Genomic DNA, 14,133 nt, shown 5'->3' with positions numbered 1-14,133 from the left:
AGCAGCTAATAAATCCTGATCCCTTACCAGCCAAGGCAATTTTTGTTGCTTTTTGAACAAATTTGTTTTATTTAGAGAGGTAACCTTTAACATCTACTGTTTATATATTCATATAATCCAATTTCTGTATTGTTTCTTTTAAAATATTAATTCAATAATACTATTTTCAATTAAAATATTAATTTATTAATTCATGCATTAATTTTAACTAGTTTGGGGTGTCCCCCATAGCAGTCCTACCTCCTCTATTACCTGGCTGAAATTGCTCAATGATTTTTTCTCTCCTTTGCACTGTATTAATAGTGAGGAAACTTTCAATGGGTTGGTTTGTCTTTAAGGGGAAAAATGAGAGCCTTTGATTTTTCTTTAGTTCATATAAAAAATAAAAGTTTTGCACTCAGATGTGAGGTTGTTAATTTATGTCACTGGTTTTGATTGCATCTTTAGTTATAATGCAGTAGTTCTGTAATGGAGAAGGTGGATGTGTACACCCAATGCAGTTGTTGCAGTTGTTTGATGGGAATCAATTTGATATTTAAGTATTCTGGACTATAAGGAATAGGCCATTGTCATCTTTTCTCCCACTGAATGCCTTTTCTTATTCTCTTCTTTCTCTTCCTTTTTAACCATTTTTATTGGTTGCATGTTGGAACATTTCACTTTGGTGCTTTGGAAGGGCAATGTCCTTGAAGCAGCTTGAGGAGCAGCTAAAAGCTTCCAGCTAGAGATGCTGCTCTTGCATTAAGGCCTGAAAAGAAATGCACTTTACTTTTGTTTTGCTTTTGCATGGTCTTTATGTCATTTATTCATTCATTCTTTTCTGCTACTGATCAATCTCTCCATTTTTCTCCCTCTCTACATTCTTCTCCTTGCCCTCTTCTGTCCATTCTGTTGGTACATGATTTACAGCGTGTTGTCAGGGCAGAACTAGTGAAATATCCTGAAGAAGATAACCAGCATCACAACACTTCCAGCTGCCAGAGCAAAGTCTGCTCAATGCAGTAGTTCAGGTATTGATGGAAAACTTGGGTTGTTTGAAGTTTGGGTTTTGGTTTTTTTTTTTTTTCCTTTCATACTGTACTGATTTTACATGAAATAACAGTTGTTACATTTAAGTTCTATTAGAAAAATGTCTTTTGTGGCACTTTTAGTGTTTAACATATTAATTAGAGCTCTGTGTGCAATTACCTGATGTTTCTAATAACCAGATAGCTCATGGAAGCTTTGAAATACTTTGTGTTCCTGTATTATTCCAAATGCTCCGTGGCTGTCTCAGATTGAAGTGGGCAGAAAACTGAAATCTCATTTCCATCTCCTCATTTCCATGTCTCATATAGGAGACACCAACAGCCTTCTCAAATGCTTTTTAAGTAGGATGGGCAATATCTTTGGGGGCTGGATTAGAAAATCAATATTTATGGTTCTGTTTATATTAATTTAGTCTTTAGTCAGTCTGCCTATCAAAGCTTTTGTGAAATGTCTGTGAAATTTGCTTTGAATTCTGTCCATGTTTTCCTGTGAGGTGCCTGGAATAGAGACAGCAAGGAAAACCTGTGTACATTTTCCAGTTACAATTTAGGCAGCTCTTCTTAAAGAATGCATTACCATTGTTTGGGTAAACAAGTAGGATTTTATTCCTTCCATACCAGACAATTTTAATGGAAATAAAACTTTTGCAAAAAAGAATTCATGTTACATTTGTAGTGTTACAAAAACCTACAAGATTTTATTCCTTCCATACCAGACAATTTTAATGGAAATAAAACTTTTGCAAAAAAGAATTTATTTTACATTTGTAGTGTTACAAAAACCTACAAGGTTTACTGGGTAATGTGGTATTTAGAATGAAAATTAGCACCTGATAATCCTTTCTGTAAGGTAATATAAAAAAGCCCTGAACAGTGTCTTGTTTTGCCTGCAGTTTTCCCCTTCATATTTCACAGTGAAATACCTGATGAATGCTTTGCCAGCATGACATTTGTATTTTCTGATTGTTCCTGTGTTTTCTTTCATGACAGAGGGTGGTGAAGGCTGATATTGTCAACTACAGCCAGGAGCCTGTGACAAGGACTGTTAATCCTCCTAGAAGCTCAATGTGTGCAGTTCAGTGACCGTGGTGTTCTCCTCTCTTTGGATCCCTTTGGAGATGCCTCTACCTTGACGAAGGCTCTGGGATTACAAGGAACTTTGTTTTTACAGGGACCATCCCAACAGTGCAATTGGAGCTTTCAGAAACTCTTGCACCACTCTATGCCAAGAAGCAGCAGGCAGTTTATTGACTGACCAAAAAAAATTCAAAGATGAGACCCCACACTTCAAAAAATTAAGGTCTACATTCTTAAAAAAATTTATTTAAATCAGTATAACTATGTTTCTATGTTTTCTCCTATCTGTTTGACTGATACTGGAACAAAAATGGATGAAAAAATCCTGCATTCAAAATACTTTTAAAGACATCACCATAAAAAGGTATTTTGCTAAAGTGTTTTCAAAGTTTTTTTCCCCATTTTTTTTTTTCCTCCTGTGATCTGAACTAGCACTCAGCAAAATGTAACTTGGAAAAGATATTTTTGGGATAATTTAAAACACTTAATACATTTTATTTAGGGATAATTTGAAAGTATTCCATTAATATATATACATAGTGCAAAATGTCTAAATTGTATGCAGTAAGAAACAATGCTCAAAATAAAAAGTTATATTATAAAAGTGCTCTCCTGCAGCCTCAAGTTGTCTCCATGGATGTTCTGAAAAATACTCATGGTTTTGTGTATTTTTCTTACCACACAGCATTGCTTTTTGCAGTAATAGATATGTTCATATGTCCTCATGAATATGGATGAACCTCAGTCAACAGTTTGGGTAGTAAATGCTGAGTGATATATTCAGCATGCATTAGAAACTGTTGATAGATCAATTAGGTTGAGTCATTTTTAATTACTAACTGAATGACTTCTGGCCTGGAAGTCTCTTCTTTTGGGTTAAGAGTAAGTGACAAATCAAAAGCTTTCTGCTCTGATCATCACATTTCTCCTCTGTTCCCTTTCCTAGCAATCTTTTTCAGGATTTTTTTTCTCTACTGGCACAGCTGAAAAGGAAGCTAAAGAGAGGTAAAAAAAAATTAAGGTAACTCAATTCCAAACTAGAAATAGTTTTCTGCTTTAACTCTAGAATGTGTTTTCTGATCAAGTAAAACACAACATTTAGAGATTTAGCAAACTGGTGAGGACTGAGTGAAGGAAACTTGTGTTTCACAAATGAAAATTATAAAGCCCTTCAAGTGAATGTTGTTATGTGCTTAATATTTGGAATTATTTAACTATTAATAGTTATTATTATATATTAATAGTATTAATATATATAGTAGTTATTATATATTAACTATTAATAGTTTAATGAAGTAGTTAAGCTACTTTAACTATGTTATTAGGAAAAGAAAAATATTGCAGACAGCAAAAGGTGCTATTTATTATTATTATTATTTTGGTATATTCCAAGCTCATCACAAAACTAGGTTCATTTTTAAACCACTCAGCATGCAACTTAAATTTATAACCACATGAGAAGGACAGTGTTGTAATATTTTATCATGCAAATGTGGGAAGTTCCAAGACACAAGTTGAGATACTGAGAATGCTTCTACCCTAAGGTAGGTGTGAATTTGCTGTAAATTATTTACTCTGGATTCCAGTCTCTCTTCTTACTCCTCTGCACAGCTTTACCTTCCACTAAAACTCAGCTGAAAACTAAGCTGAAAGCTTCTACTACCACCAGGTGAGAACTTTTCCAAGAGTTTTTCTGAAGGTTTATGCCATCCAAAGCACATTTTTTTTTAAAAACCCTCAGGTTTCATGCTTTATTTGTGTCCTGAACTCTGTCTGTATATTCAAATATTTATGAGCCCTGCCAGAGCCCTCTTTTTCTGGTGCCTGTGAATCAGCTTCCTAATCCAGCTTCCAAAGTAAGATGTAGCATGGTTTTAAAATCCAAAGAGTGCTTTTCTCTTAAAAAACTTGTGTAATCTCCCATTCCAAAAGATTCACAGCTTGGACTGCCAAGCTCTTTATTACTCTGAATAATAAGAAACTTTTGCTTTTACATTTGAGGTAATGCTGCAGCATGGAGGCTGTGATAGATGTCCCAGTTCAAGATGCTTAACAGATGGATTTTACATCTCTGTTTTTAGCTGTCTTTGACTTGTACATCCTTTTGTTTTATTCCCATTGATCTTTTCACCACTTTCTGTTAAAGCCTTACCTCCTCTGATGGTATTTTTGTTTACATTTCCAAGCTGCTCTCATTCCTCCTTCCTAACATACATGTGTATTATTTACACTGACCAGGAATCTCTTGTCTTATGTGCCCCCAGCCCCTCCTTTTGCTGCCCCTCTTAACCTCCCCAGGTTCTCTGTATTGTATACTGACCTCCACTCTTCCTGCCTTGCCCTAGCCTGGCTGCCCCGTTTACATCCATTACCTGTCCACATTTTAATCCTTACAAATGAGCTTTTTTTTTCTTTTTTTCTTTTCTTTTTCTTTTTTCTTTTTTCTTTTTTCTTTTTTCTTTTTTCTTTTTCTCTTTTCTCTTTCTCTTTTCTTTTTTCTTTTTTCTTTTTTCTTTTTCTTTTTTTCTTTTTTCTTTTTTCTTTTTTCTTTTTCTTTTCTTCTTTTTCTTTTTTCTTTTTTCTTTTTTCTTTTTTTTTTTTCTTTTTTTTTTCTTTTTTCTTTTTATTTTTCTTTCTTTTTTTCTTTTTTTTTTCTTTTTCCTTCTTTTTTCTTTTTTCTTTTTTTCTTTCTTTCTTTTTTCGCTTCCTTTCTCCTCCTCTTCCTCCGCTGTTTCCTCCCCTGTCTCTCCTCCTCTCTTCCTCCCTGTCCTCCTCCCTGTCTTCCTCCCTCTCTTCCTCCCTCTCTTCCTCCCTCTCTTCCTCCCTTCTCTTCCTCCCTCTCTTCCTCCCTCTCTTCCTCCCTCTCTTCCTCCCTCTCTTCCTCCCTCTCTTCCTCCCTCTCTTCCTCCCTCTCTTCCTCCCTCTCCTTCCTCCCTCTCTCCTCCCTCTCTCCCTCCCTCTCTCCCTCCCTCTCTCCCTCCCTCTCTCCCTCCCTCTCTCCCTCCCTCCTCTCTCCTCCCTCTCTCCTCCCTCTCTCCCTCCCTCTCTCCCCTCCCTCTCTCCCTCCCTCTCTCCCTCCCTCTCTCCCTCCCTCTCTCCCTCCCCTCTCCCTCCTCTCCCTCCTCTCCCCTCCCTCTCTCCCTCCCTCTCTCCCCTCCCTCTCTCCCTCCCTCTCTCCCTCCCTCCCTCCCTCCCTCCCTCCCTCCTCTCTCCCTCCCTCTCTTTTTCCTCTCTCTTTTTCCTCTCTCTTTTTCCTCTCTCTTTTTCCTCTCTCTTTTTCCTCTCTCTTTTTCCTCTCTCTTTCCTTTTTGCTCAGCCCTGGGGACTGCTCCCTGTTTCCCCTGGATTCCAGCTGCAGACTAAATCCTTGGCTGTGGTCGTTGCCTTTGAAGCAGCAGCAGCTGTGGCTGCAGCTTCAGGGGTGTCATTGCTATTGGGATGGCCCAGGTTCCACCAGGCTGAGCAGAAAGGTCAGAGGTAATGCTGGAGGATTAAACAGCATGGAGAGAGGGAGGAGACACTGTTTTACAGGGAATTCTAGAGTCTGTAGGGATAGAAACAAATTTGGTGGGGGATGTGGAAGGGGGAGGCAGGGGAGCCACCACCTCTGTGCCTGCTCTGCTTCCATAAGTGATGTTCCACTGCTCTGATCCACTTAGAGTTTAAGCATGTGCCACAATAATGCACTTAAAATTTTCTTGCAAGGTGAGAACGAGTTGAAAGCAGTTCAACAAACCCTAATGAAGTGAAACTTTCCAAAAGTGAGGTGACATGTGCTTAATGTCCATTGACGTGAGGAGTGGGAGCGTGTTCATTCCTGAGGCTGAGGCCAGATGGAGGGAAGAAACATGTTCAGGGCCTGATTTAATACAGATCCACACCCTTGGAGTGATCTGCCTGCTCAGAGTTGGTGTAACCCATCTTGAGAAACAGCTCCACAGCTAAAAAGTCTTTCTAAATTCAGCTCCACAGTTAAAAAGTCTTTCTAAATTCAGCTCCTCACTAGGGTCAGGCTGGTGTGAGGTGGGGGATGCCAATAGGTACGTTGTGTCTGGCTGGCTGTCAGGTTACCAGTACTTTTAAAACATGTTTTTTAACCATTACGAGATTCATGCAGCTTCTTACCTGTGGTGGTTCTAAAATCTGGAGGGGTCAGATTGCATCTGGCTCCTGAACACCAATGTGAAGGTATTTTCCCTTACTGTAGCCATCAGTGCCAGAACTGAGGATGAGTTCAAGGTCTTTCCAAATACATCATTCTTTTGGGAGTTCATAAGAGCTGTGAAAACACATGAGGCTTCATTTAAACCAGAATAATTAAACAATAAATATAATTGCAGTGTGCATACGAGGTCACTAGAAAGGTGATGTGAAGTGGATGCTCTTTTGAGGAATTTGGGTATTGTTGGTGATCTCTATCTGCATCATTGGACATCTGTTTACCAAAAAAAAAACCTGTTCCATAAAGCACTGTTTGAGTTTCCCTGTAACTAAAGGGCTTTTGCATTGGGCAAAAGCCTCTTTTTAAATGCAGAGCTAATTTGCTTGTCAAAGTAAACACTGGCAAATTCACCTGATAATGAATGGGGTAGCCAAAATTTTATAGTGTTTCTAATGAAAAATATCATGGTAATATTTAAAGTTGGCTACGCCTTTGATTTTTGATGATGACAGCAATTTAATTCAGTTGAAATAATGTTCTTTTTTTTGCCTTTCTGTTAGGAGTATGCTTGTTCTTTCACAAAAGGAGGTTGGTCCTGTTTGCTTCATGATGATTGTGACCTTTTCATAGAAGTTAGAGTAGAAAGTGCTGTTCAGAAGGTTTCTGTTCTAGGTGTTGATCTGAGAACAACGATTTAGGTGTCACTTGGAAGTGGTGCTGAAGCCCTGTTCTAATCCACCTTGGATCACTGCTCCGAGCTGGCCCAGCAGCTGCAACTAAAGCAAAATAAAAATCCTCCACGACTTGTGGTTTTCAACACTGTTAAAATAAATCGTGGTTTATCTAACTAGAACTGTTATGTTTATCTGTCCTGGTTGTGTTTTGGTATTGATAGAAGAGTAAATTGCTGTTCTTTAACATAATTAGCAATTTTATAGCAATAGGAAATTTTCTGCCGGAGAATTTTTCTTATTTAGAATTCTTGCACTCATTTCTGATGTAGCTTAAGAGTTTGCATGAGGGCCTGAGCTGTATTTAAGTGCTTCCACAAAATTTATATTTACAAAGTTGACATGATTAACTACTTTTCCTTCTGGAATCTGAACATTATTTCCCAAGCAAAGAGGTCGTTCTACAGTTTTGTATTCTCAGTTCAAGGACTACTGTGTAACATATAATCTGATTTCTTTAGGCTGCCTTCATTTAAAACCAACTCATAACCACTTAAAATGTCAAAAGAGCTGAATGCTGCTGAAAAGAAAAAGCCAAAATATATCCATGTTTGTATAGGGGTAATGGCATACGTATGAGATTAGAACTCCAGGCCAGATAATAATCCAAGAGGAAGCAAATTTGGGCTTCAATTTCAGATGCTATGAATAGAATGTGATTAGAATTTAATGTGCTACAGTTTCGTTTTCAAAATACACAGGTTCTGTATAAAACCTCTTTTTATAAAATACTCCCTGGAAGCCTTGGGGATCCCTGTTTAACTTGCAAATGCCGAAGTTTGATCTTCCTCAAATAGAAGATAGTGAAGCTCCCAAGTTCCATGAACTGATTTCTATTTTCAGCTTCCCATAGCGAGCTGACTGTTCAGCCAATTTAAACTTTTTTTTTTTTCTCTTTTTCCCTCTCTTTCCTCCACTTCATTCATTTTGGCACCATTTTGAACTGGAAAACTTCCAGTTAGTTAATTGGCCATTTGCCTTGTTTTATGTGGGGGTGATGTCAAGTGCTGAAATAACCAATTGACTGAAAGCAATCTTGTTTCCAAGGCTGGTCAGAACCAAAAACCTCAGAAGGTACCAATTTCAGGTTTGTTTTGTATTTAACCACTACACAGCATTCCTTATCCTCATGGATGAACTTGGGAGAAGAATATAGATTTGAGGTCAAGAGCTTGTGTTTGCTCAGATCCCACATTCAGAGTACTGAGTTCTGGAGGAAATGGGCACCCAGATCTTTTTTTTTTTTTAATTTCTCTTTCAAGAGATTTTCTGCCTTTGATCTCAAATGTCCTATGAGCAATCAATGTTTTGATAAAAATATCAGTTCAAGCCCCTGTTTAAAAAACAAAGGGATAATTATATATTGGGTCAGGAAAATTTTCAAGGATGAGTGAACAAAACAGCTTGTGGTGCATGGTATCATTGGCATAGGTGACACTTTTAATACACATTAATAATAATCCTGTTATGATCTGCTAAGCACCCTATAATCTGCTTTCTATTTATTTAAAATATCCCTTAGAATTGTAATGATTAATGATACCAAACAAAAATACCACATTGATTTTAACTAATTCCTGCCTCAGAAAACTGGGTCCTGCAAACTGCTCCAGGCAAAGATTTTTTCTTTGCCAGCTTAACTCCATTTCTGTCCTTTCCTGGGCTGATCCATCCCAGGTAGCTTGCAAGATCATGACCCACTAATCCTTTTTGATTTCTGGGGAGCTTTTAAAAACAAAGTAGACCAAGAAACATCAAAGGAGGATTTAAAAGACACACAAGGTGCCCTGAGAAGTAAATGTTGCTTTGAAAAGCATTCTCTCCTTTACAAAGACATGCTGTGGTTCAGTACTATTCACCAAAAGCACTTAAGCATGTGCTCAGAATTAAGCACATATTTAAGTTCCCTTGAAGTCTATGCAATTTAAGGACACACTTGAAGCTAAATGCATTCTGTCATCCTTTGCTGACATAAATTCTGGCTCCATTGAAATAAATGCCTTTGAGGCTAAAGTTCTTTCAGGAATTTCAGTGTTGTTTCTTAATTTTTCTGCCCATTGTGAAGGGGTATAATCTAAATCCACTCCCAAGTTAAAAGAAAAAAATGAAAAAAAGAAGAGTTTCTCATATTCAGTTGCTTTTCTGGTACTTCTAGTTGCAAGAGAAAAAAGAAATATGTTGAACTGTGGTTCACTTGTGTGATCAGAGCATTTACTTGACATTGGGCAAGTTGCTGGTTTTGGAACAAACCTTCCTTAGATGCATAATGAATCCAAAATAGAGAAAAGAATCTGGAGATGGTTGGCAAGTCTCATTGAAAGCCAAATACAGGACAGATAGTGCAGGCAAACAGATCTAGTTGCTCTTTGCAGTGTCTGAACTGCAGATCTGGCCTGGAGGATAAACAAGAGCTGATTTGGGGAGGAATTCGATCACCATCCTGGAAAAAAAAAATGAAGTGTGATTTCTGGATGTATTCCAGGATTTGTCAAAGAATGGTGAGGCAATGTTTAACTGCATAATGGAAACTGGAGGGAATATTTGACATCCCACTCATCAATCCAATTGCTTTTTTATCTCCCCACTGTCTTGGAAAGAGAGCAAAGTGTAAACCAACATTTGGCACAAATGGGCTGTCTGTGCCATTTACCAGCAATTTGCATGTAATTGGTAACAATTATACAGACAAGCCATTTATAAGAGTGGGTGAGCTCACAGCTTAGCATAAACTCCAAGAAAACGAATCATTTCCCTTGGGAATCACACACTGATGTAAGAAATGGAATGGGAATCTTTCGGTGTAACTGCCTAGTTTTATCACCCCAAAAGTCAGGGATGCAAATAAGCCTGTACTTGACAGGTTACACAGCCTGAAATTATAAAGCACTATTTATGATTGTAGCAGTTAAGATTAAATATAACCAAAAAGTCTTTTGTATTTTGCAGGAATTTTCGAGCAAGCCAGAATTGTCAGATGTGCAGTAAGGAAGGGAATTGTTCTCCAAAGGGTGTTCTGATCATGGCCACTGAATCTGACTTGGCTCTGAGGAAGTTGGAATCCAGATCCTTGTCCAGGCACTGGCTTTATTTTTTTTTTAATTTCTTTTTTTCCTCCAAGTCAGCTGCCTCATCAAAGAACACCTGGCACCAAAAAAACTGAGTTTGCTCCATATCTAGGGGATAGTTCAGAGATACCTAGAATGAAACACTGAATATCTGAGCATCCGACTGCAGGGCTAGGGTTAACTGAGTTTTGAGAACTGATCTCTAACTTCTTTCTCTATAAAACCATTTATGTCAGTGGGTTTCTCTCCTCTTCTCTTTTCTCTTCTCTTCTCTTCTCTTTCTTCTCTTCTCTTTCTCTTCTCTTCTCTTCTCTTCTCTTCTCTTCTCTTCTCTTCTTCTCTTCTCTTCTCTTCTTTCTCTTCTCTTCTCTTCTCTTCTCTTCTCTTCTCTTCTCTTCTCTTCTCTTCTCTTCTCTTCTCTTCTCTTCTCTTCTCTTCTCTTCTCTTCTCTCTCCTCTCCCTCTCTCCCTCCTCTCCCTCCTCTCCCTCCTCTCCCTCCTCTCCCTCCTCTCCCTCCTCTCCCTCCTCTCCCCTCCTCTCCCTCCCTCTCCCTCCTCTCCCTCCTCTCCCTCCTCTCCCTCCTCTCCCTCCTCTCCCTCCTCTCCCTCCTCTCCCTCCTCTCCCTCCTCTCTCCTCTCTCTCTCTTCTCTCTTCTCTCTTCTCTCTTCTCTCTTCTCTCTTCTCTCTTCTCTCTTCTCTCTTCTTCTCTCTTCTCTCTTCTCTCTTCTCTCTTCTCTCTTCTCTCTTCTCTCTTCTCTCTTCTCTCTTCTCTCTTCTCTCTTCTCTCTTCTCTCCTCTCTCTTCTCTCTCTTCTCTCTTCTCTCCTCTCTCCTCTCTTTTCAAATAACTGAAGAAAGGTTTTTATCTTAAGTATAAAAGCACCTGCCCTTCTCTGTATCTCTATAGTGATTTCCTGAAAGAGCAGAGAAAACAGAGAGGAAATGCACAGGGGTGCTCTTTCTGCCTATCTGAAATCTATTCTAAAGGAATAATTTCCATTCCTCACTGGGTTTTCTGGCACTTCTTGCACAGATGGAGTAGTTGCTGGGTTTAAAGTCCTTGGCTTTCCTCTTCTTCCATCTGATGGGGAATAAGTGACTTAAGGAGGAGAAACTGTGACTTAGTGGGCAAGGTCTTTCTGTTCTGATTAGAGGCTTCCTTGTGGAGTTTGGCTTCTGGATCAAGAAATTTCTCTGTGTGAGAAAAGTGTGTGTTCAGGCTCAGGTGATTTTGAAAAGCTCAAGATCCTTCCCTCACGTGGAAGCTCTTAGTTTGTATTTGCAGTGTAAGTGTGACATTTAAATGCTGACTCCATGGAAATGAGATGGATTTGGTCAAATCCTTCAAATCTCAGCATTCCTCTCCCCTTTTCTAGAGGAAACAGAAGAATCTTTATTTGGTATCTTGATCAAAAGTGCTGAGCCCCCAGCTGTGATTTGGAATTCCTGAAGCTTGATGCTGTTCAAACACAGAAACTAATGATAACCTCACCCCAAAAAGTTACTATGGAGAGCAGGAGTGAGGAGCCAGAGGTGGATGTGGAAGGATATGAGGAAAGTGAGGTACAGGTGCCCCTGCAGAGGTGCAAATAAGGAGTTTCAGGCTGGATTTTCACCAAGGCAGCAGCCCACTCTTCTGCAAGATTTGTGATGCTTGGAGACACTGCTTTTGCACACTAAAGCTACTCCTCTGACTGGTAAATGCTGAGTAGGGTTTCAGTTTCCATGGTGGAAGCCCTAATGAGGTTTCCTGGATTTCCAGTGAGAGCAAAGGGAATCTGTCCTCCAATTCCTGCTATTCAGAATGGTACCTTCAGATGTGGTGTAAATGGCAATATCCACAAGGGTTGCTCAGTATGAGAAGCTCTGTGATGGGGTTGCAACACCTTCCAAGTAGGAGGAAAGAGCTGGGGACACAATTTGCATGTTTGGTGATGTCCCCTGAGTCCTCACTGCTAGGATCAGATTAACTGCACAGGGACTTCTGTCTTACTGACTGAAAAAAAACCCATTTCAGGGCAGATAACCCAATGGAAATGCATTTAAAAGAGATCCAACTTCTGTGGATGGAGCCCTCAGATCAGTGCCAGGAGACCTGAACTTCTCTCTTTAGTCTGGTTCCTGTTGTGTGCTGAATTGACCAAGTTTCTTTTCCTTCAGCTGGATCCTTCCCAGGCTGAGGAGAGAGCTGGCAGCATGATAAAGAGGTTTAAATCCATCACCTGTGGAATGCCAGTTTTAAAGAGTCTTCAAACCATGAGCAGTGGTAGCAATTAGGACAAAAAAGCAGAAGTTCCTGGGTTCTAGGTTGCTTCTACACTAAGCTGGTGTGGCCTTCTAAACATTTGCTAAATTTTAATAAATAATAGATAATGTGTATAGGACTAAGGGTTTATCCATGCAGCTACACAGGGCTTAATCTCCTGCTTCATAGTCAGGAGATGGATTTCAGAGTAGTTGGATTCCTGCCTCTGCTTACTAATTGGTAGGTCACTGACCCTTCAGTGTGTAATTTCTGAGAGTCTTATATCTGATGATACTTCAAAATGTTTTAAATCTTACTTTTTATCCAGACCAGCTGAATAATTATTCTAAAAAGTCACTGGGATTTGATAAAGCTGAAATAAAACCAAACTCATTTTTTTGTTTTTTTTTGTCAGTGTACAGCTAATTTTCTTTTATTATTTCTTTTTTAACTCAAGACACTTTACTCAGCCTAAGAGCTGCAAGTAGGAAAAATATATCTGATATGAAATATGAAAATATGTTCTCTGATGTTAGGAGGGACAGAGGCTCCCTGGGTGCTCCTGGTGGCTGTGAGATCTTCAGAAACTGAGACTGCAGGGACAATTCCTTTAGGATTTGTTAGAAAAAAAGCAAAAGTGGGGCTTGGTAGCAGAGCTGCTTCTGCACAGTTGAAGGGTCAGGACCTTTTTGCTGTCATGGGCTTGTTCAGCTTACATCAAAGAAAAACTTTTGCTGGTGATGATGTGAGCACCTCCAAGGCACTGAGCTGCCCTGCACCCACATCTGGTTGGGCTGGGTTATCCAGGTTGTGGCCAGGGATGCAGATATAGGGATGCAGGAAAACCCTGCTTTTAGGAGAGGAATCTGGGTTTGTGACTGAGCAGCTCATCAGTATCTTACAAGTTGTATCTTGACACGCAGGAGTGTTTTGATTTGACTGTGAAAATGTGTGTTGTTGAGAGAGTATTTCCAAGTATGTATATTTTTTTTTTTTGCAGTTGATGTAGAGATGAGAAATGTTAATGTTGTGTTTAAGCTTAAAAAAAAATAAACCAACAAAGTGTAATTTCATGTTAATGTTATTTAAAAAAAAATCTCAACTGTGCAAAGGGGGCGGGAGTTAATTCAGGATATGTAACATATTTTTCTTCTTGGATTAGAAAATGCACATAAACAGCTCTAAAGCTGTTGACATTGCCTGTTTTCTGTAAAATTACCTTTATTTCCTTTGCATGTTTTGCTTGGAACTGGCCCTTAAAGTGGTGCAAAATGAAATACCCCTAACCTTGCAAGCAAGTCCTCTCTATTCCAAGGGATGATTTTAACCCCATACCCATTTTTTTTTTCCTAGAATCTGGTGTCTTTTATAAAAACAACTGGCAGGGCTACTGCAGCTTCTTTTTCAAAGATTAACCATGTTAAATTAACATTTCCTTGCAGTCAGGGATATGATAAATTTTGGCTTTTGGGGCTCACTCCTCTCAAGTGAGTCTGAAGGAGTCAGAAAGGAGCTTCATCAGCAAAGGTTCAAGGAAATCAGGATTGAACCCATCCTTTTTGAACCTTTTGCCAGAGTTCTGATTTCAGTGGAAACTTCCTTCTCTAGGTGTGGTTGAGACCCGAGATTACAGGAGGAATTGGGTGACTGGGGCCTGAGAAAACTATAGAAGGCAACAACCTGCCAAAGGGATTGGGACCAAGAGGAGTGATGGAGGATGGAGACAGAGGTGTGGGGAAAGGGCTGAAGAAAAGAATCCTGCCTTGGCAGCAAGGTTTCTATGCAGCAAAGAACTGAATGAGCCACAGCTTTTTGGGTGAGAGAGG

The 14,133-nt window shown here is 39.3% G+C and overlaps 1 protein-coding gene across 2 annotated transcripts in view; it reads left to right on the top strand.

Annotated features, from left to right (window-relative positions):
- Window positions 1-2,724, top strand: part of RAB28 (RAB28, member RAS oncogene family) — a 62,183-nt gene extending 59,459 nt beyond the window's left edge. Inside the window, exons 7-8 of one of the 2 annotated variants that reach the window (XM_030449770.1) lie at window positions 910-1,010; window positions 2,019-2,724. In XM_030449770.1, coding sequence (XP_030305630.1) covers window positions 910-1,005 — 96 coding nt within the window. In that variant the 3' untranslated portion in view covers window positions 1,006-1,010; window positions 2,019-2,724. The remainder of the gene's footprint in view (window positions 1-909; window positions 1,011-2,018) is intronic. The other variant, XM_030449771.1, reaches the window with a different exon arrangement.
- The last annotated feature ends 11,409 nt before the right edge of the window (window positions 2,725-14,133 follow it).

This window comes from Calypte anna, chromosome 4A (assembly GCF_003957555.1).
Source record: "Calypte anna isolate BGI_N300 chromosome 4A, bCalAnn1_v1.p, whole genome shotgun sequence".
NCBI lineage: Eukaryota > Metazoa > Chordata > Aves > Apodiformes > Trochilidae > Calypte > Calypte anna.
The sequence above is the reverse complement of the archived record's forward strand: the minus strand, read 5'-3'. Positions and strand labels throughout refer to the sequence as shown.